This window comes from Acanthaster planci, linkage group LG01 (assembly GCF_054643075.1).
Source record: "Acanthaster planci isolate LZ-2023a linkage group LG01, COTS_SCS, whole genome shotgun sequence".
In the NCBI taxonomy this organism is placed as follows: Eukaryota; Metazoa; Echinodermata; class Asteroidea; order Valvatida; family Acanthasteridae; genus Acanthaster; species Acanthaster planci.
In genome coordinates this window covers 29,680,844-29,700,728 of record NC_141777.1, presented here as the reverse complement: position 1 = coordinate 29,700,728, position 19,885 = coordinate 29,680,844, and the positions used below count along the sequence as shown (strand labels likewise).

The 19,885-nt window shown below is 41.2% G+C and overlaps 1 protein-coding gene across 2 annotated transcripts in view; it reads right to left on the bottom strand.

The window, feature by feature from the left end:
- The window catches only part of setd3 (SET domain containing 3, actin histidine methyltransferase), a 25,562-nt gene extending 5,677 nt beyond the window's left edge, over window positions 1–19,885 (bottom strand). Inside the window, exons 1-13 of one of the 2 annotated variants that reach the window (XM_022242274.2) lie at window positions 19,696–19,885; window positions 17,320–17,419; window positions 13,162–13,257; window positions 12,463–12,608; window positions 10,936–11,008; window positions 7,997–8,107; window positions 7,274–7,354; window positions 5,090–5,154; window positions 4,511–4,569; window positions 4,281–4,395; window positions 1,801–2,042; window positions 1,328–1,416; window positions 405–565 (exon numbers count right to left, since the gene is read on the bottom strand). In XM_022242274.2, the coding sequence (XP_022097966.2) occupies window positions 405–565; window positions 1,328–1,416; window positions 1,801–2,042; window positions 4,281–4,395; window positions 4,511–4,569; window positions 5,090–5,154; window positions 7,274–7,354; window positions 7,997–8,107; window positions 10,936–11,008; window positions 12,463–12,608; window positions 13,162–13,257; window positions 17,320–17,419 (1,338 nt within the window). In that variant the 5' untranslated portion in view covers window positions 19,696–19,885. The other variant, XM_022242273.2, reaches the window with a different exon arrangement.

The window sequence follows — 19,885 nt, the reverse complement described above, 5'->3', positions numbered from 1 at the left end:
CAACAAATACTGACTTGTTGGAGTCTATTTATCCCAACCTCATATTTTGAAACACCCTGAGTGGTTACAATGCAGTAAGTTTGCTACAGCAAGCTGTGTCAAGCAGTCAAGTTAACACACAGTCTATTTCACAGACTTCTAGGACTTGGTGTGAGTGTACAAAACTGGTGGTGGCTCAGGGGATGTTTGGACTTTAACCTGTCAGCTCTCCCTGTGAATACAGACTATCCGATCATGTTTACATGTTCTCCTGCAGAACAGGTTAATGGCCATTAATTGAATGTGTGGATGATTTGTCACTGTCGAGAGCAGCCCATGGCCTTTGCTTCTTATCTGGGTAGCAGTAAAATTTTGGCTTGTCATGATAACCAAAACGTGCCCAAGAACACACACACACTGCTCACCTCAACTGTGGTCTTGTACTGTTTCAACAGCAAGGACAGTCTCGTCTCGAGAAAGGTCCAGACTCTCAGCTCATTGGCTTTGCTGACCAGGCAATTGGGACGGATCAGACGGCCAAGGGATTCTGTCTTGTTCTTGTCAAACATGCGAATCACTAACTCTTCTGCAGTTCAGTTCAAAGGATTGCCAAGGGATGGGACATCATAAATGCAACAAATATTTGTCTTTCGTTTGAATGGCAAAATGAAAACTGGTCAGTATCAGAATTACTTGACTGCGGCTTTGCCACTACCCATAGAGTCAATTTCAAGCCGCAGCCGAGTCATTTAGACATGGCCTGTTTTGAACAAGATATGAGCTCTTTATAATGGCAAGTTATGGGAAGAACAAAGGCGAGTCAGTCAACCACAATGCTAGTTTGGGAAACCTCATGTTTTTTTGTAGGCGATACTGGAAATGAACCATGAGGAAGCTGTCTGTTATTTATTCACGATTTATTCATGCGTTAACCCCTTCACTCCAGAGCCATTGACAGACGCAGCTTTGTGTAAAGATTTAACCACACATACATTCTATTCATCATGCAGCTGCGGTTTCAATGTGGGCCTGCTGCTGGACAGGGCTTTGCATACTGGGCATACCGCAGTCCAGCAGTCGCGGTCAAAAGAATCCCGACGTTAAGGGGTTAATTAGGCAAAAGGAGGTAAAACTTTTATTTTAATAACAGAAACCAAACAAATTGTGGGTAAAAAAACAAAGCACTGCTGAAACTTTTTCAATGAAAAATGTACGTTAAGGAAAAAAGTTTGACTTCAAATTAATACTGGCGATATTTGGACATTTCTGAATATGCTGGTGATTCCAACAGGGCATCCACCATCTACTGTGAATAATGTGGTATTGTCCATTGCTTACTAAGACCTACCCTCGTCCATAGAGAAGACTCTAAGGAATGCAATCAACTCAGGACTGATGGGATTATCACCACCTTCCACTGCCAAGTTGATAGTTGAACTAGAATTAAAGGAAAACATTTTTAAGCAATTACCGTTACCCCTGATCATCACGCCACTAAACGTTTCTGGAGCAGCATCAGCTCTCTGGGATGTGTACGAGAAGTCAGGTAGCTTTAGACAGGACAGTGCATTTTTTAAAGATTGAACTATTTGTGTCTTCTCTGTGGTGTCTCTTTATTTGTGGGTGGTGATCAAGAAATGGCGTAAAATGTCTGGCACAAGCACACACAGTGATTGTTCAATTGAATAACTTGGTAGTGTATTAAGATAAAAGTCTAAAGACTGAGTAAAAATTCCTCTTGTGAAAACTGATCTACTGCTGATAGAGGCCTTTCAAAAGGAGGATTATATGGGGCAATCAGATGGAGAGGGGAGATCTTACTCTGCCGATCCCATCATGGCAAGGAGCTGGCTCTTCATGGCATAGAGGCGGTCATTCTTACTGATGCCCAGCTGAATGCTAACACTGTCGCACTCGCTCTCCGGGTACACAAAGCCGCTGTAGAGCAGCAGGTGCGAGTTGGAGCGCAGGCCATAGAAGATACAGACCTGCTCGCCTACGGCGATGTCGTGAAGGGCCAAACCGTCGCAGCTGTCTCGCTGCAAATTGAAGCTGGTGGTTATCTGTTGAAATAAGCCATACATTGCAAATGGGGGGTCAACTTCAGAATAATTCCCCAGTTGTGTGAACCAGGGTTCAACCTGAACGCTGGTCCGCTAACCAAATTCAAGTAAAACTGCAGTGGTCTAGCGAAAGCCTTATGGAAAGTCTGGCCTTCTAGTAAAACATTATTCTGAAATAAGCAGCGAAACAGTTGATCATGATGTAAGCCCTCTAGCTGCTGCTGGTTTTTAAACCAAATAGAATAGGAACTTTTGCAACCAAGACTAGTTCAGTCCCTGGCGCCAGCCCAGCGGAAGTAATGCTGAAGTCTATGAATGCAGCGGCAGTAAATCGTCTGAAACTTCTGTTCCGCAACGCCCATGTGGTCAGTCACACTTAACTGTGGGCCATTTTCTGTACTACCGCATATGGCCGGTCTTTCGACAACGCCCGCTATGACTTGACGTTGGTTTGGTGTACAAGATCTAAATCAGCACCTGCTTTCATGCATTGCATTGCAAAGGTACATGTAAGTTCATGAAAATGCATCCCCGCATATGATGTGCTGTGTGTGTACGGTGTGTGTATGCATGACATGTGCTATGAATATGCAATACTGGTTTTTCTGATTGGTCATTGGTAGTTGTGACACCAGTGATGTCGCAGTTGTGATTTGGGGTTTGGTTTGCGTGCTACAGGTACTGGACACAGTCGAGAATGAACATGTACAATAATACATGCATATACATGTACACTGTATGTACATTTTGCCTGGCGTACATGTGCATGTACATGTACTGTGCATGGACATAAATTGTTCATAATGATAGGGAATTTTTTTTTCTGTCTCTTGGATTGTGAACAAAACAAACCATTTCAGCAGGTAACCACTTTGTCTGTGTGTTTAATTTGCTTGAGTACAGTTATAGGCCTAATCATGAATATTCCCATGGCCATTTATGATTACTCATCAACAAGTAAACAACAGCCGAATGCACACTGTTATGCATGATGTTGGAGCAGAAATCACTACTGCCAAAATGAATGTTGAAATATGGGGGAAGACGCGGACTAGTGAAAATGCTGGTGGACTAGTAATAAGCCATCACTGATGGTCCGGCTGGCAAGTGAAAAAAAAGTTAAACCATGTGAACTCTTCTGGCCGCCATCTATATTTCAATATACATGTATGATCTTAAAGTTCGAGTCATTATGTAACTGAAGTGGGCTAAAATGATCCTGTTATTTCCTCAGGTCAAGTGAATAATTGTTCTAATGACTGGGTACCATGCAAGCTTACAGTTTGAACTGTATCTGTCATTCATTACTGCTACAGTATGGGTCAATGTACAGCACTAGCCCTGGCTGTGTAACAGAGCAGTGACTACAGGTACCATGCAGATGTTAAGATTACTGGGGGGATGGCGAAGAGCAATGCTGATGAAAGCTTACATTCATTTGTAATACATGGAGGGAAAATATTTAAAATGAGCCAATTACATGAATGGCTAGTCCCTGGAACACCCTTAAGTGACCAACTATTTTTTGCTAATATTTAAATCCTGAAAGACAGCAGGAAAGGCCATTGTCTTGATATCCCTTGTCCTTGTCTTGATGCCCATTAATATAATCCCATAGACAAGTTGACAACTGCCCTTTGCAACAGAGAAATCGCCTCGCCCCTTCAAGAGTGAAATTCCTGCCCTGAGACAGTGTATGCACGTACGTTTCCCTCAACTTCATCAAATCAACCTAGCTACATCAACATCCATCGTAAGACTTCAAGGAATTTTGTGAGCAGCTCGTTCTTGTGAGACTAATCGAAGGGGATTCCATGATTGTTTGTGGAACCATACACATCCCTCAAGGCGCAAATGCCTTTTTTTGGCAACTCTGATGATGACGTGTCTCTCAATGGAAAGAGTAAGCGCTGTCCAAACCAAGATAAAGACCAGTCTCATAATGCCTACAAGGTGAACCGGTGGTCAATGTTTGCAGAAAGTATCACCCTTGGTTGGGTCAGATACTACTTCAAAATGTACACTTGCAACTTAACTTTTAAAAAGGGTAACACTTTTATTTGTTTTTTCGTAGTTGTTTGTTTTTTGGTGTTTTCATAGCTACATAATATTTGTTCTTCTTTTGTGATTAAATCTTTGCTTTTATACCGAGGGCCTGCCGTAGTTTTACCAGAGGTCGGAGGGCAAAACTATAAATGAGACGTAGAAAGAGCAGATTCCATACTAGACAGAACTCACCACTCCATTGGTATGATTGCACATATCCCAGAGTGGGATGAGCACAGTGACGAGACGGGAACCATCCCCAGATGGGATCTGATTATGTCTAGACATCACTGCTGATACCGCCCACCTGTAAAATCAAAATCAGAGATAACTTCTTGAAATGAAATATATACATAGCGTCGCATCAGTCAGCGTATGAAAACACCATCATGCAGCACACAATGCCAATTCATCAGTCCTACCTGTATCCATCATAGGTGAAGGATTCTTTCAGTGGAAGTTTCGCTGCATCCACCTGTGTCTGCAATACAAAGATGAAAATATGGTATCACTCTATCCCTAGCCATGCAAACCAGTGGTTTTAAGTGCACAGTTACTACGGCGCACCATCTACACTGAATGAAATTAGAAGTAAATTTGTGCGACTTTTTACTGTCTTTGTCATTAGTGAGGTCTCTGCCAGAGCTTCATCAATTCACTTTGTGAAAAACCCCGATTGTGCAATATTGACAATTTGGGGGGCTGTGCTATATCCAAATGAACACCAATCATATATTATGATTCCAGCTTCACAATAAATTAATGGAAATAATCCGCCCGGATAATTGTTACAGATAAGGGATGGATAAAGAAAAAAAAGATAATCACACGGTGACTGATGACAGAGACTTAAATTTGGAGTAGTCCAAACCAATTCTGTCTTGGTGTTGGTGGGGCCCAAACAGTAGGCTCATATTACACTCTGAGAACAGCACCACAAAGACGGATTAATTCTTTACAAAAGAAAGGGAATTTCCTGGGGTTTTAACTGTCTCACCAACCTGAAAGAGTTTGTAGAAGTAAGCAAACTGCCTGGCGATGTTTTTGCGTTGCTTTAGTGCTTCAGCTGCATGCGAGGAGGTACAAACAATGGGAAATCCACAACCTTGTTAGTACAAGCTTCTCTCATATACCTATTAAACAAACACACCCTCTCCCATGCACAATATAAACTGATAAAGGTAATCACAGGGCTGTTGCATGTGGTCATTTCATGCAATTGCATTTTTGGGGAGCCATATTTATTGTGACAGTACTGCTACTGCATCGTCGAGTCCTTCTGTCGAGTCCGAGTGGAATATATGATGAGGCTGTAGGAATTCTCAGACCAAACTTGATTGAGTACCGAGGCAGTGTTAGCTGGGTTTGGACACACAGATGACTAATGCAAAGTAATATTTACAAAATGGCCCAGACTCACTTTGAAAGAACTTGGACATTTCCAGCACACTGTTTATATCTTCTCTTAATCAAAAACCAAATCATTCAGAACACACTTCTTAGTTTTTCAAACTCGTAGCATACCAAAGTGAATATGCCACATGCACAATTATGCATGTAAAAGGCATTAGCGTGAGAACCAGCGAATGAACCAATGCGCGCCTGCATCATTTCTTTGTACAGTCTGTTCTAAATGACATCATACTTTGGAACTCTCTTGTACCAACTCGTATTTGATATTATCAAATACTGTACTGTAAAACTGTATAACGGTACAGGAAAGGTCTTGCCTCAAAAAATTAGTCGTGAGAACACTGTCTTTGATGCGAAACGTTGGGTCGGGGGAAGGGAATTCATCAACACAAGTCCGTTCAAGGTTTGTAGAAGCAGTGATAGCTGATTGTCACTGGTCAACAGAAGCACATTTCAAGGGACGTCATTACAATGCTTGTCTAAACCGCGTCATTGCCTCTTCTTGTGGTGAAGTGTTTTTCAAATTTCAAAGCCAAATTCATCATTTAAAGCTAAAAAGACAAAAACTGTCAATCTCGGTCATCCACATTCTTTGTTAACCCCTTCGCGCTGGGACGCGTTAAGACACGCCGTAAAAATTGAGATCCTCAGCCCGCTTTTCAGCTATTATTCTCAGCCCATGCTCGAGCGAACACGGTGAAAGGAGGCAGACCCTGGCTCTTGTATATATGGTGATTGGCCTTTGTCTGTAGCCCAGAAATGAAAAGACCAAATTTGCATCATAATCACCAGCTTCACAATAGTCCCCACTTTGAAAAGAGGGAACGGGAATGTGGAAACTTGAGTAGAGCCGCATGCCACCGAACAATCAGCCTTTTCACCGTGTAATTCAAAGCGTACAGAGCACACTGGGCCACAAACCGAGAATTTGCAGTTTGGCAGGTGGCCATGATCACACCATGCATCTTTAATAGCAACAATGCCTTAACAAGATCTCCATTCTGCCCTTGACGGAGATTTGAACTGAATGAGGCACATACTCATGGGGGAAATAACACAATATACATGAGAAAAATCGTTCAAATAATCAGGGCTAGAGCCTGGTTATCTTCATTTCTACTCCTAACGATCCACACTATCCTGCATTTTCTGAGCTATCTTTGTGCAGTTTGTAGAGACACAATAAGCATACTGCCACACGTTGTACTAATGGTATGCAAATAAGGAATATTTTTTGAGTGCAATGGTCAGAATTGGTTCATTCAGTTACAGATGATTGTTTCATTCCACGAGGTGAGCTGATTGGAAAGGAATAATTCATCTGTCACTGTACGAAATTATTCTTACCACTGAACAAATCCTCTTCTGTTAAGGGAACAAATAGGTCCCGTGCGTCTGTCATTTTGCAAACATATTTATGTCCAAAGTGCCACGCCACAAGCCACTGGTAGTATCATACAATGTCAGACTGGTTTCCATCCTAGCATTTTCCACTTTCTTACTGGGAAAGAGATACATGAAATGGGGGTGTGAACCAGTGAACTTAAAATCAAGTTCTATTCAATGGGTAATAGAACGAATAATTCCATGACACATGATCAACGATCCACCAATCAGATGACAGGGATTTATGCAGGTACAGTATCATATAAAAATATGGCTACATCTGGGACAGAGAAAATGAAGCCAATAAACTGCTGTTGGAGCCAAGTTCTTCAGAGGCATTCTCAGAAAGAGGAAACGGTCAAATAGCAAAGGGAGTCACTACTCACTGTATGTTGGGGATCCCTGCAGCTGTTGTAACTCCTCAGGAGTGAAGTACAGTGGCACTTGGTAGGAATTTGGTAGGGTGTCTCATATTGCGTTAAGACTAAGTACCAGAACATGTTTGCTTGAAAGTCAGGTGGGGTGTGCAGGATAGGGTTACATCCTTCCTAATTATATTTTACATGTATTTCACAAATCAGTATAACAAAAAATTCTTTGTCGCTATTTTTGTTTTATAGTTTTTTTTTTCTATTGCTATTGTCAAGGGTGAGGAAAGCCAGAACAACTGGTTGTAAAGCATTGTCTGTTTGATGTTTGAATCTCTTCTTACTAAAGACACGCCGCTTTTATTCTTCAATCAACCAAAATACATTGGCAGGACAAAATTACTTTCATGGCATAGCCAAGTCCAGCCACTTATCAACATCTTTGCATGAACAAGAAAAACCAACATGTTTATCAAATTATTTGAAAGCTCAAATTTGGAATTTCAATATGCTTCTTAATGTCCAATTTGAGTGCCGAGAAACAGCACTGTATTCCAAAAAAAGCAACTAATTAAAGGTTAAAATTTTCAAACTTGATTTGCCTTCAGAGGATTTGCAGGTGACTTGTCAGCATTTTTTTTCCAATTAGTATAGGTCTGACACTTATCACTGCTGGTGCATGTAACTAAGGTTAATAGAGTTCTTTCTTACATGTGTAACAACAATTTTGCTTAAGGATACTTATGTACGCTTTCCAGTTAGAATTTTCTGACTGGCGTTCCATCAACAGAAAGAGGGCAAGAGCAACATGGGCCATGCCTTGTAAGACGCGATCCTTTCGGATAAGAGGACCTGAAAGGAGAAAGATAAATGAGCTGACCTCATCATGTATGCAGCCGAACTATGGAGGTTGATTCATCCACATAGAGAAAAGGCAAATGGTCTTCATTCATGGCAACGTCTTTATTTCTTATTTCTCCTGGGTGTTCCATTCAGTAAGATAAACTCACTGATATTTCCATGGATCCCAGTTCACCCAAAACTGCTTAAATACAGGTGATCTGATGGAAGAGAAAAATTGGCAGGGTGGATGAGAAACTCTAGTGTGCTCAGTCTACTGCGTTTTTCAGCGACAACACCACTGCTCTTATTCGTTTTCCCACAACTGCCACATTTGGATTGTGAAGTATGATTGACAAATTGTGAAGGGGGGGGGAAGAAACAGTGACTGTCTCTTGGTCATGTGCCTCACTGTCGTTTTTCACATTCACGGTGCTTTGTCAGCACATCCCGTGAGGATACGGCCTTCCCTTTACCGGTATGTCACGCGCAGGGTTAGCATCCGCATTGGATTTAGCCATTCTTGTTCCCAGGCTCACTCTCTATCCATCATGTCCACCCTTGATATGCGCTCTCCTCGCACGTACGCTTTAAACCTTTCCTTGGCTATTTGTCGGGGCGGCGCATGTCTCTGCCAGAGGAGCCTTAATTGAATGTGGCAGGGCATGTGGTTTCTTTTATTGAATTAGTCACAGTATATCCACAAACAACTTCTGCATGCTTATGGAACACTCTCATTTTTGCCGGATTTCACCAGAGAGAGCATATTGTTGGTGCAGTTCTGAAAGTTTTCTTGCCCTAACTCAGAGACAGTCAGTTTATGCTTACTTCATTTCAACAGAAACTGACAAATTTGAAAAAAAGAAATGTGTGGCATACTGAGAGGGTAATTTTGTGAATCTTTGGTTTGCATAAACCAGATTGTTAGAGAAGCTCTGTTAGGATCCGACGTGGTTTTTAACAGTTGGAATGAACCAATCTGGAAAACAGGTGAATGTGTGTACATGTCTATGGGTAATTCCAGAAATTAGGGTCCAAAAGTGTGACATTTTAGTGTCCCATCACATCTGACCTTTCTAAATTGACATGGAAATATCACCGGAATTGATTCCAAACTATTACCATCTGTTTGGCAGGTAATTTACATTAATTCGTCACTCTTGGAAATTAGAAAATGTATACTGAACTGAAAATCCTATGTCAGATGTGACTGGGACACACACAAAAAGATGGAACCCTAATTTCTGGAATCACCCCTCTATGAACATATTTTGCCCTTCCCTTCAGCTTAATTTGGGCACCATCCATTCCAGAAAATGTTCATAAATTATGCTGCTGTAACTATATGAATGTATATTTTAAATGTGTTAACTGTTTGTGCTCCTGTAATTGGTACACTCAATTGGTACACTTCACCACATTCTCAATTATTGAGAGAAAATGCTAGATAGGTATTCCTGGAGGCATAACAATGCGATTATGTATTCTCTCCTATCCGAAAGAATTTTTAAATGGGCCTTTTTTGTTTTGCCCATTTTAAACTGAATTTGGGTTACATGTGTACTGGCATTTCAATCCACTCATTTGTAAATTTGCATTTTTAACCATGAACGGTTTTTTCTTATTTGTGTCTATATAAGATGTTTTCTCTGTAATTTGGTTTTTCGTTCTGTTTTTTTTTTTTTTTATAATGTTTAATTGTTTATAGTTTGTGATGTTTTAAACTTTGTAAATCATGTTCAATTCAGCTGACGCTGCGAGGCATGATTATTAATAAACCAATTTGAATGAATGAATGAATGAATATAGTTGAAAACAACAGTTTTGCTTATATTGACGTTGCCTCAATTAACGGTGGTACTATTCCACCAAGTATTCTCCCTACCCAATAGAAACCTGATATAGATGTTATGCAGATCACTGCAGGAAACTTGTCGATTTCATAGAGCTCACTGTTCCATTTGAGATTAACATCGAGGATGCTAACTTTAGGAAAGAGAATCAATTTGCTAGCCTCTGTCATGATATGGAGTTGGAAGGGATATGTTAAACTGATCTGCATAGAAATTGGCTCTCGAGGACTAAATACTCCAGACAACAGATAGAGATTCAAAGAAATTATGAAATTGTGCCATGTGGTTGTTGGATGTAAAGACTTTTGCCATCAGATTGTTAGAAGAGCTGTTAGGATCCTAGGTAGTTTTTAACAGTCGGAATGAACCAATCTGGAAAACAGGTGAATGTGTGTACATGTTTATATGATCATATTTTGCCCTTCCCTTCAGCTTCATTTGGGCACCACCCATCCCAGAAAATGTTTATGAATGTTACTGCTGTAACTAATTAAATGTATTTTTTAAAATAAGTTAATTGTTTGTGCTCCTCTAATTTTTAAAATCTGCTTCATTTCTCTTTGCCCTGCCATGAGGACTTTAATTTATTCATTGTCAACTTGGGACCGCGGTTTTATGTTGCATCTTTATTGCTTTGTATGTATTTCGGTAGAGTATTGAATAAGGATGATTAAATAATGATCCAGAAATGTTTATTTCTTCCCCTTTGTAAAAATCCAAACTCACACGTAGAAGTCATACATGTAGGTAGCCTCACAGATGTTCCTTAATCTGATGAAGCAAAATGACTTAATATAAAAAATTACAACTCTTTCCTGGTGATATTTTAACATGTACATGTATCATGGCAACAAATTCACAAGTCAAAAGAAAATGGCACAGGTATCACACAAAAAAGTAAAATGCAATTGCCATGTGCGGCAGGATACTGAAAAGCAGAGATGTCCCTTTAAACCCGTTAAAACAAACTATGTTATGGTTTGTTACCTAGCGGTGAGTCGAGCACGCGATCCTCGCTGAGCATAGCTTTCCTTGGCACTGCCACGAATGGATCGTGTTCCTGTAGAAAGAGACCCCAATGCAGGAAGGTATCAACCCAACAGCCTGTGGCATTTATCAGCTGGGATGAATCATGACCCACATACACCTCACCTCTTGGCAACACACTGTACACAGGGGCCAGTTTCACAGAAGGTTTTCATTAGGTGAAATAGGCCAGGCCACACAGTCTTAAAGGGACACTGGCCTGGAATGCACAGGTTAATTCATTGGCAGCTTTGAGTGGTATCAGGCACTGTGACACCAGCCAACACACCCACCATTGACAGGCAAAGACATTAGCGCTACTTATATTTAGGCAGTGGGCAGGCCTTCAAATCTCTATAAACAGCAAAAAATTAGAAAATTGCTGAGCCAGTGCTCAATGCTGGATCGGCAAGATAACAACAATTGTGCACCTGACGGGTAGTGACCACTTTATGCCCTTTGATAAGAATTCATGGTTATTTTACATGAAAACATGTCTCACTGTTTAGTTTACAATGTACTGGTACCGATGTGTGGTTGCAAACAAAATGCTCGCCTACTGCAGCGGTGGCCAATTAAAAAGATTGAAAACTTTTTTTAACATGCGTTGAACTTCTAAGAAGTTCAGCAAACATCTGTGATAATCATATGCTGTTATAAATGGCACAAAACAGGTGCATGTAGATCATGTCCTGCCTGACTTGAAAACGAAAAATTGATTAGGACTCAGTGGTGACGTAAAACAGTTGTCTATTTGATACATGTGTCAAAACATGCAGTTATTATGAACAGCATTCAATAGAACCACTTCATCCGTGACTACCATTACAGTCAGGCTGCATTTGGTCACAACAAGGGAACTGACAGGAAATTAACTACAGTATGTAAATGTCCAGAGTAGATAAAGATGTACAAGTAAGTTGGTTATAAGACATTAGGTGCAGATGAATGGGGGCTACCCAAGTACTGGCAGCCTGCAACAAATTTGAGGGCTTCCCACTGTCTACAAGAGATACCAGAAACAATTCCAGGGAATCTATGGCAGATCTAGTACAATATACAATTCTTACAGAAAGACAATTTCAGCTGACAATATAATGTGAACAAAAGACGGCAGATTTTAGCTCTTTTTGGGGGTAATCGACTAGCAAAAAATACTGAGAGGGTATTTAGTGTTGGTGGACAAGTGCAAGTGTCAGGGTCTTTGTCTACCAGCATACAAGGCTGTTGCTCAATCATTTTTGTTTTGGAAGGGGACATTGCTCAATGAGTTATGGCTCCAGAACTTCCAGAGACCAATCTCAGAGACAAACTGAAAGCGTGTGGATGGAAACCTCTGTGATGAATTATGAATTAATGGCGGGTTCCTCCTCCCTAAAGACACTCTGAATGTTACGGCGGGGGTTGATTATGGTGTCTGCATGGGGGGAGGGGATGTCACACGGTCCCCTCGACCACTTGTATTGATTCAGACTATTGATAACTTACTTTGATTTCTTTGACAGCTTTCAGCCCAAGACCCTGGCTGTCAAACTTATGGATGGTGACAGAGTCAAATATTATGCCTTGGCTGCGGGCCCAGGCCAGGAAGTCCTCAATATGCTCCTCTCGATTGTGGTTTTCAAAGGAAACATCTGAAAAGTAAATGAATGACTGGCAAATTAAACATGAGAAGAGGGAGGGAAGGAGGGGGGGGACTTGACTTGGTAAAAACAGAGTCCTCTATGCAGGGCCCGATTATCAAATAGGCACAGCATGCACCGTGCCCAGGGCCAACGAAAACTTCAGGGGCCTACATCAAGTTTGAGGGCACGTGACAATATCACAGTTGTGCCGTACAAACTCCAAAATCATGCATACACAAGAGAAAGTTTGAGCATCTCTCTCTGAATGTTAGCTCATAGCTTAGCATCAATACCCAATGCATGGCAACACTGCTATCTGCATGTATCTATTTTCTTCATGGGTCTCTTCAGATGGCCTGCCATTGTACCATTTTACATGATCAATATTACATGTATAATCTTTAACTACAATACCTCAAACACAACAATGACACAAGGGCCTACAACAACCATTATATGGAAGAAAGCAAATGTGCTTGTCAGCGGATATGGGTACTGTGAGTCTACAAACACACTGGATATCTGACAAAAATAAAGTGAAAAATGAATGTCGGATTTTTACCATGCTGTTTCTTGCGAATCTTCTCCACTAGGCTGTGGATCTGTAGGAATTCTTCCCATTGTTTGGCTGGAACCATGTGTGATGGTCTGCCAGCAACTAACACCGAATCAAAAAAAAACAAAAACAAAACAAAAACAGGTTGAGTACTGAAAGTAAAGTGAACAAGAACAAATTTTAGAGTAAGGCATCGTTAGCTGTAAGTTTGGTACAAAATGGTATGGACAGTGAAACCTCCATAAGAGGTCTTGTTCTTAGGTTGGGTTTTCAATGCTGCAATGACTACATACCTCAAAGCCTACTGAAGATACGTGTATACAGATTATACATATTTACATGTTGTGTAAAGCTGTAAAATCTGTCACAAAAGCTCATCAAATACTGAATCATACATGTACATCTGTTGGGGGGGTGACTTTGGCTGGATTTCTAAACTTAGTGATATAGACAAGGTAATACACACAATTAGTTTCTGCCATGCCATCTAACTTTAGGCACTTTGGCCTGGTGGGTCAAAAACAAAATCAAAATTCAAATGGTTTCTCATTCTATTCACTTTTGTTGAGTCACCTGATTTTACTATATAGGTTAATGACAGAGGAACCTGCAGACTTGTGAGTTATAAAAGTGAACAAAATCCTATCAGGCACCTTCTGAGTTATGGTGAAGCTGGGACAAACCCTACATCTCCCCAATATTCTCAACTCCACTACTCTGAGGGCCTGTTTGTTTCACGGGGATCTGGATCTTGATCAGTGATCCCAAAGCTGGTTTGCTTTATCTTTAGGCGGGCTCTGGTGTCAATGAACCAGTATCGGATCACTGATAGCCATCCAAATCTGTGTAAAACAAACAGGCCCTGAATAATTTCACTTTGATCAAGAAGGAAGGTCACTACTGCTTTGCACAGAAAATATTAAGATGGCCACTGAAAGTTACAGAATCACAAAGAATTGGCCACTGCGCTCTTCCACAGTGGCTGATTTTGAAGACAGCTGGAGGCTCCTGGCAAAAAAAATGCCTTGGGAATCAGAGATGATTAACATGGCTCCTTCAGTGAGAAAGACGTGTGGCTAAGACCCTGATATTAGCTGTTTCCACGCTGAATCCCAATGAGAGTTGACAGTGGTTAAGTCAAACTGGATCTTCCTAATTGGAGCCATGACTGAAAAAAACTTCCACTCTCAGGCAGCTCAATTTTGTTTTTGCAATCCGGAAATCCCGATGTGGCTCATGTTTCATTCCTGTTAGGTTTGTTAGCTGAGTTATTGCAGTGTTTGTAAATTAATACCCAGCAACCTTTTTTGGAGGTGAAGGGAGGAAGAATTGGAAGGGGACAGAGTACCATCCATTCACAGGAGCCAGCACATAACAAATGTCTCACACAGAGAATGTGTGCCTACAAATTTTATGCAACCTTTTACATCAACTACTGTTGAACATTTTCAGCTACTCTGGACTGAAATAAGACCATGGCTGTACTAGTTGACAGCTATCCACAAATCTGGCATTTTATTTTATTTTCTATTAATACAAATAAACACAGAGAGTCAATTCCCATTGGAATAATAAAGTGCAGTATTAATCACCTGCTTCTGGGGTTTCCGGAACCAGGCACCTTAGGTTTGTACGCTTAGCCGGGGTAACCATAATCGGACAAAAATGCTGGGCCTTGTAACAAAAGACCGTACTCGGAACAAAAGACCAAGCTGCTGGGGTTAGCCACTATTTTTCACTTGGTATTGGCAGAGGTGCATGTAATCCGTCATTGTTTTGAAACAGTATACCACTGTTTGTGGCATTCAGTGCCAGCGGATTATCAGCGGGGACAAAAGCGCTCCAGCGATGAGCGATACAGTACCGCTGCACGCTAGTCCAGCCGTGTTTGAAAAGACGCCACTGGCATTCAGCAGCGTACTGGGCCAATTCTGGGAACAAAGGAAATTAAGCAACACATTTGGGATCTCTTTACTAGGTGGCAGGCCTTGCTGAAATACTCAGGCATCAATGGAGGTTGCCTGTCAGCTTAGAGTAGCACCACACAGTTATTCGTGTGGATGGAAACGTCTAGTACACTGTACAAGTAAATGATGTTATGAATTTTTGAAGAATTTTGAAAAACGAAAATCTTGGAAATCGCCCAGGAACTTGTCCCGCAAATTCAATATAAACCTGGCAGAAAGTGGTTCAGAGGCATCGTTTCTGTAAAAAGTGATTAGAAAAACAATGAAACAGAAAACACTAGATTGATAAACTTGTTGGTTCTTGGCAGGCCTCAACATTAACCCTAACAGTCCTCAGTCCTCCAACAGGTGAAGGATTGAGGACTGTTAGGGTTAACGGTTGTCTGATTGCCCGGGGGACAAGTTATTTCTTAAGTAAGATTTGAAGCTTTGCAAGGTGGAAGAGACATGAGAAATGGGTTTGCGGATCCACCATGGAATCAATCTCTTTTGGGCAAGGTGTGGTTCTTAAAAGAACCGGTGAGTGTTAACTCGATGTTTCGGCCAGTGTGCTCTGGCCGTCCTCAGGAGAGTGTGCCAAACTGGAGTGGATAGCTAGTTATAAAGGTAATCCGCAAGTAGTGGAGCATGGAACGGGATTCGCAGGTTCAGTGAGTCAGTGTGTGCGCTGCTGCGTGAAGGTGTTGGATCTTGGAATTAGCGGGAAACCTTGGGTTCGGGTATAGGGGACCCTTATGCCGGGGGGGCGGGGGTGACTTTGGGTAGAGAAGACCCAAACGCCTGGGGTTGGGGGCATGGGTTTCGGGTATAGGGGACCCTACTGCCCAGGAGTGGGTGCCTGCTTGGGTGCTAGAAGTGGGTGCCAGACATCACTGAGTTTGAAACCGATGTCTTGGGGTAAGGTGTTGTGCCGGAAAATCTCTAATTTCTTCTTTTGGGCAAGTAAAAATTAAGGACAAATTGCCTGATGGACAGGTACTTTTTTCTTGTATTAAAATGTCTGTTTTCGTGGCCAAGAATAGCAAATTTACCTTTGATTTGTTTTTTTCCTCTTCACAAAAGCTTATAAAAAGAGTTATGTGGAGTACAATGATTTTTGCATCGTTACGTACATGTACAAACTTGTGTGTATTAAGCAGGTTGTACATTTAGCAGGGCACCTTTCCACGCAAGAGAAACTGTGTACACAAATAAATAGTAAAATACCCTTGTGTCTGGATACCAAACCTTACTGCTTATTGCTCGCAGGGCACAGCAGAGCTTTGATGATGGCCAGAAGCTCAAAGATGGTTTTAAACGTGGCTGTGACTTCAACATTAGTAAATTTTGCCTGGTACTTGTGTGTGTATTTTTGCATATGTGACACCAGACAAAACTGTCGAGTGGTTAAAAAATAGCCATTGCTTGAACTTGTATGAATGATGCATCAGAGTCCTGTGCACTCTCTGCATACACGCAATAGTTGAGGGTGATGTATATTCATGTCGTATTGAGGTGTAGCAATTTCATCAATGGTGATTGGTTGAAGGAGGAACTTACTGTCCCGGAAAGCAATGAGGATCTAAACCAGGGTTTGGGCAAATAAAATCTTACCTTGGGCACGTAAATTTTCAGTGCTACTTGGCCGATGGACAAGTAGTTTTAAAAAATCAATGTTGAGGCCTGGTTCTTGGCTCCTTGGATCCATTAAATTCAGTGCTAATGGAAGATCACTGTATGCATAGTTTTTACAGTATTCCCAGGATAAGTACTGTAGTTGATACTATCACAAAAGCAGACACAAGACTAGGCAGGGCAGTGTGAAAGAATGCGTTTGTTACTGTGTAGTTAAAAAGGTTCAGGGGTCCAGTGCTGGTCTTGTGGGGTCTTGTGATGGTCTTGAAGGGTGTCAACTACATGTACAACACTGCCCACGAGACCCATGTTTAGCTTCTCACTGGCTACAAGACAACATAGAAAGTGTCAGTTATTGACTATTTTGATGCTTGGAAATGTGCCAGGTTTTCCAATGATATGGTGTCTGACCAAAGATAATGATTTGTCAAAATATCAAAGTAAACAGACGGCAATTTCATGCATAATTAATTGCTGGATCCACAGACTGGGAGGGAGCAGACAGGGTCCAGGCCTGCATTTGCATCAACCCCTCAGACCTATCCATTGTTGGGTCTACAGTCAATTGATTACATCCACTTACTTTCCAGAATCTGTGAGCACAGTGCTGTAATTTCCTTTTTATCAGCTTTGGCCGTGTCCTCTGGATCCGGATTATACTTTCGTCTGCTCTTTCGTCCCATCTTAAGCCAATAATGCATCCGACATTGGCAGAATTCCAAAGAGTTAGAAACAAAAGAAATTAGGTATAATTGCACAGACGCTCCAGAATAAAATTCACTGTGGCACAACGATAAGAAAACTTCCTGATTACAAAAAAAAATCTATGCACTAACATTCAATGCCATCACCATGCTAAGGATGAGAACCACAGTCTACATACTTTGTGGTTAAACCTTAGGGGAGATGGGGGTTAGTCAGAATGATTTGCACAGAAAACAGAGCCTAATACAAAGAGAATTTATTCCAGAAAAAATAAGTATTCTGGTTTACGCATTCATGTGTGTAACAAATATAACCCAGACACAAATCTTCGACTTATTGATGGTAACGTAAGTCATCCACCTTGAACATGACTACTTCACACTTTTATAGTCGTTCAGTGTTTTTAACTTTTTCCTACACTACGGGAAACAAGTTCATTTAAATATGTAGAACATGTACAACATATGTACACGGAGTCTACAATGAGGTAGGCCTTGAGCACAGGGAACTCTGTTATAGTGCACAAAAGTTCAAAATTGGAACCTTGATCTAAAAGGCACTTCCTTCAAAGCTTATCAGCATACTGTAGAACTTTGTGACGATTTGTTACATGTGCTTGTACCTGACAATACAAAACATGCATTACAATAACACATGTATCTTCTAACCATATTTTGTCAGCATTATCGCTGACCATGTCAAAATGTTAAAAGAAGTGATTAGAAGATTCCTATTTTCTCGGACTAGTCCTAAACAACATGAAACAGAACTAGGTCCTACTGCTACATACATCAGACTATCCAGCCAACCTTGTTAAAGTGGCTGTGCAAGAGGTCAGAGGGTAGGCTAATGCCTTCATTATGTATACATGTACATGTACGTCCGTGACCGTATAGTCACCAGGGCCTTTATTTCGCCACTTACTGTGAAAACCAATCTGACTTGGGAAAGAGTTCCATCCACGGACATCACTTGACGCCCTGTGCACAAACCTTTGTACGGGCCTACAGTGTTCTTCAAGGGTTTCGCATAAACTTGGACCCAAACCAATTCGGACCCATGCCAACTCAGACCCATGCCAACTCGGACCCAATACCAACTCAGACCCACGACCAACTCGGACCCACAACCAGCTCTGACCCATAACTAACTCAGACCCACGCCAACTCGAACCCACCCTGAGTCAAGTCAGACCCAATCATAGTTTCTGCGTAATCAATTATCAGGATGTTCTAAATGACACTTTTCGCCTTTATTTTATTCAACCTTTCATTAACTGTACTGACAAATGTCAGAAGTAATTCTGATGCCCAAATAGGCGATGAAGTTTGATTTCCACTGGAATGTGAAAATGCTTTACTAAACCTCATACATTAGATTGACATCTAAACGGTACAGTCTAAAATTCTTTATGAGACAAAATTAAACGCTGTTGAATTGTGATAAATTATTACAACTTACACTGCAACTTTTAAGTGGATATGTAAACACCAGATTTTTATAGAAATGGGAATGATTAGAGTTTGAGGAAAGTTTTACAAGTAAATAATTATCTAGTGTACTGCTTAAAAGAAGTGGGTAAAAGTCGTCTTGGTTGCAAACTGGAAAATCTATAGAAGGAAGGATATTTTTGTATCCATGCTGAAATCCTTGCTGCTAGGGCTGTCAGGCTTTGTGCATTTTATTACCACAAAGTTGCAAAAATAATATAAGGCTCGGTGGGTCCGAGTTGACTCTGGGTGGGTCCAAGTTAATTATGGGTCCGAGTTAGTATTGGGTCCGAGTTGGCATGGGTCCGAGTTGGCTTTGAGTCCGAGTTGGCGTGGGTCTGAGTTGGCATGGGTCCAAGTTGACCAGATCCTTTTTTAGTTTTTAAGTAGGGGGCCGGGGCCCAAAATTGCTTCAATATTTTCCTTGCTAAATTTGACATTTTAGGACATGTTATCACTTTCTGATTGCTAGTCAACTACTGAAAGGGAAAATTAGTGATGTCTGTATAAGGAACTATACACTACATGTATGGCAACGCGTACCAATCAGAATGGTTCAAATATGGTTCGAGCACGCAGGTACTGTAAAAGTTTACGAAGGCAACCTACCATTACCAGTGACAAGCTGCCTACAGTACAGAGCTACACATGCAATTTTGTTCGACATGCCCGGCCCCGTGATTCCAATCTTAGCTCCGCTCCGTGTAGTCACCTAGGCCTAGACTAAACCTACTTGAAATTCCATTGATAGACTTATTTCATACCTTGTGAAGAGAATCAAGTAAACACAAAAAGTACACAGAATCCGAGAATACGGGGGTCAAAACATCAATTTACGCCAGCAATACCAACCGCACCAGCGGCAGACCACTCCTTCACGTAAAAATCCCCTGCTCTATGTCGTGTGTATGTTATACATGTAAACGTACCGTACGTGCGTCGATTGATGCCCTA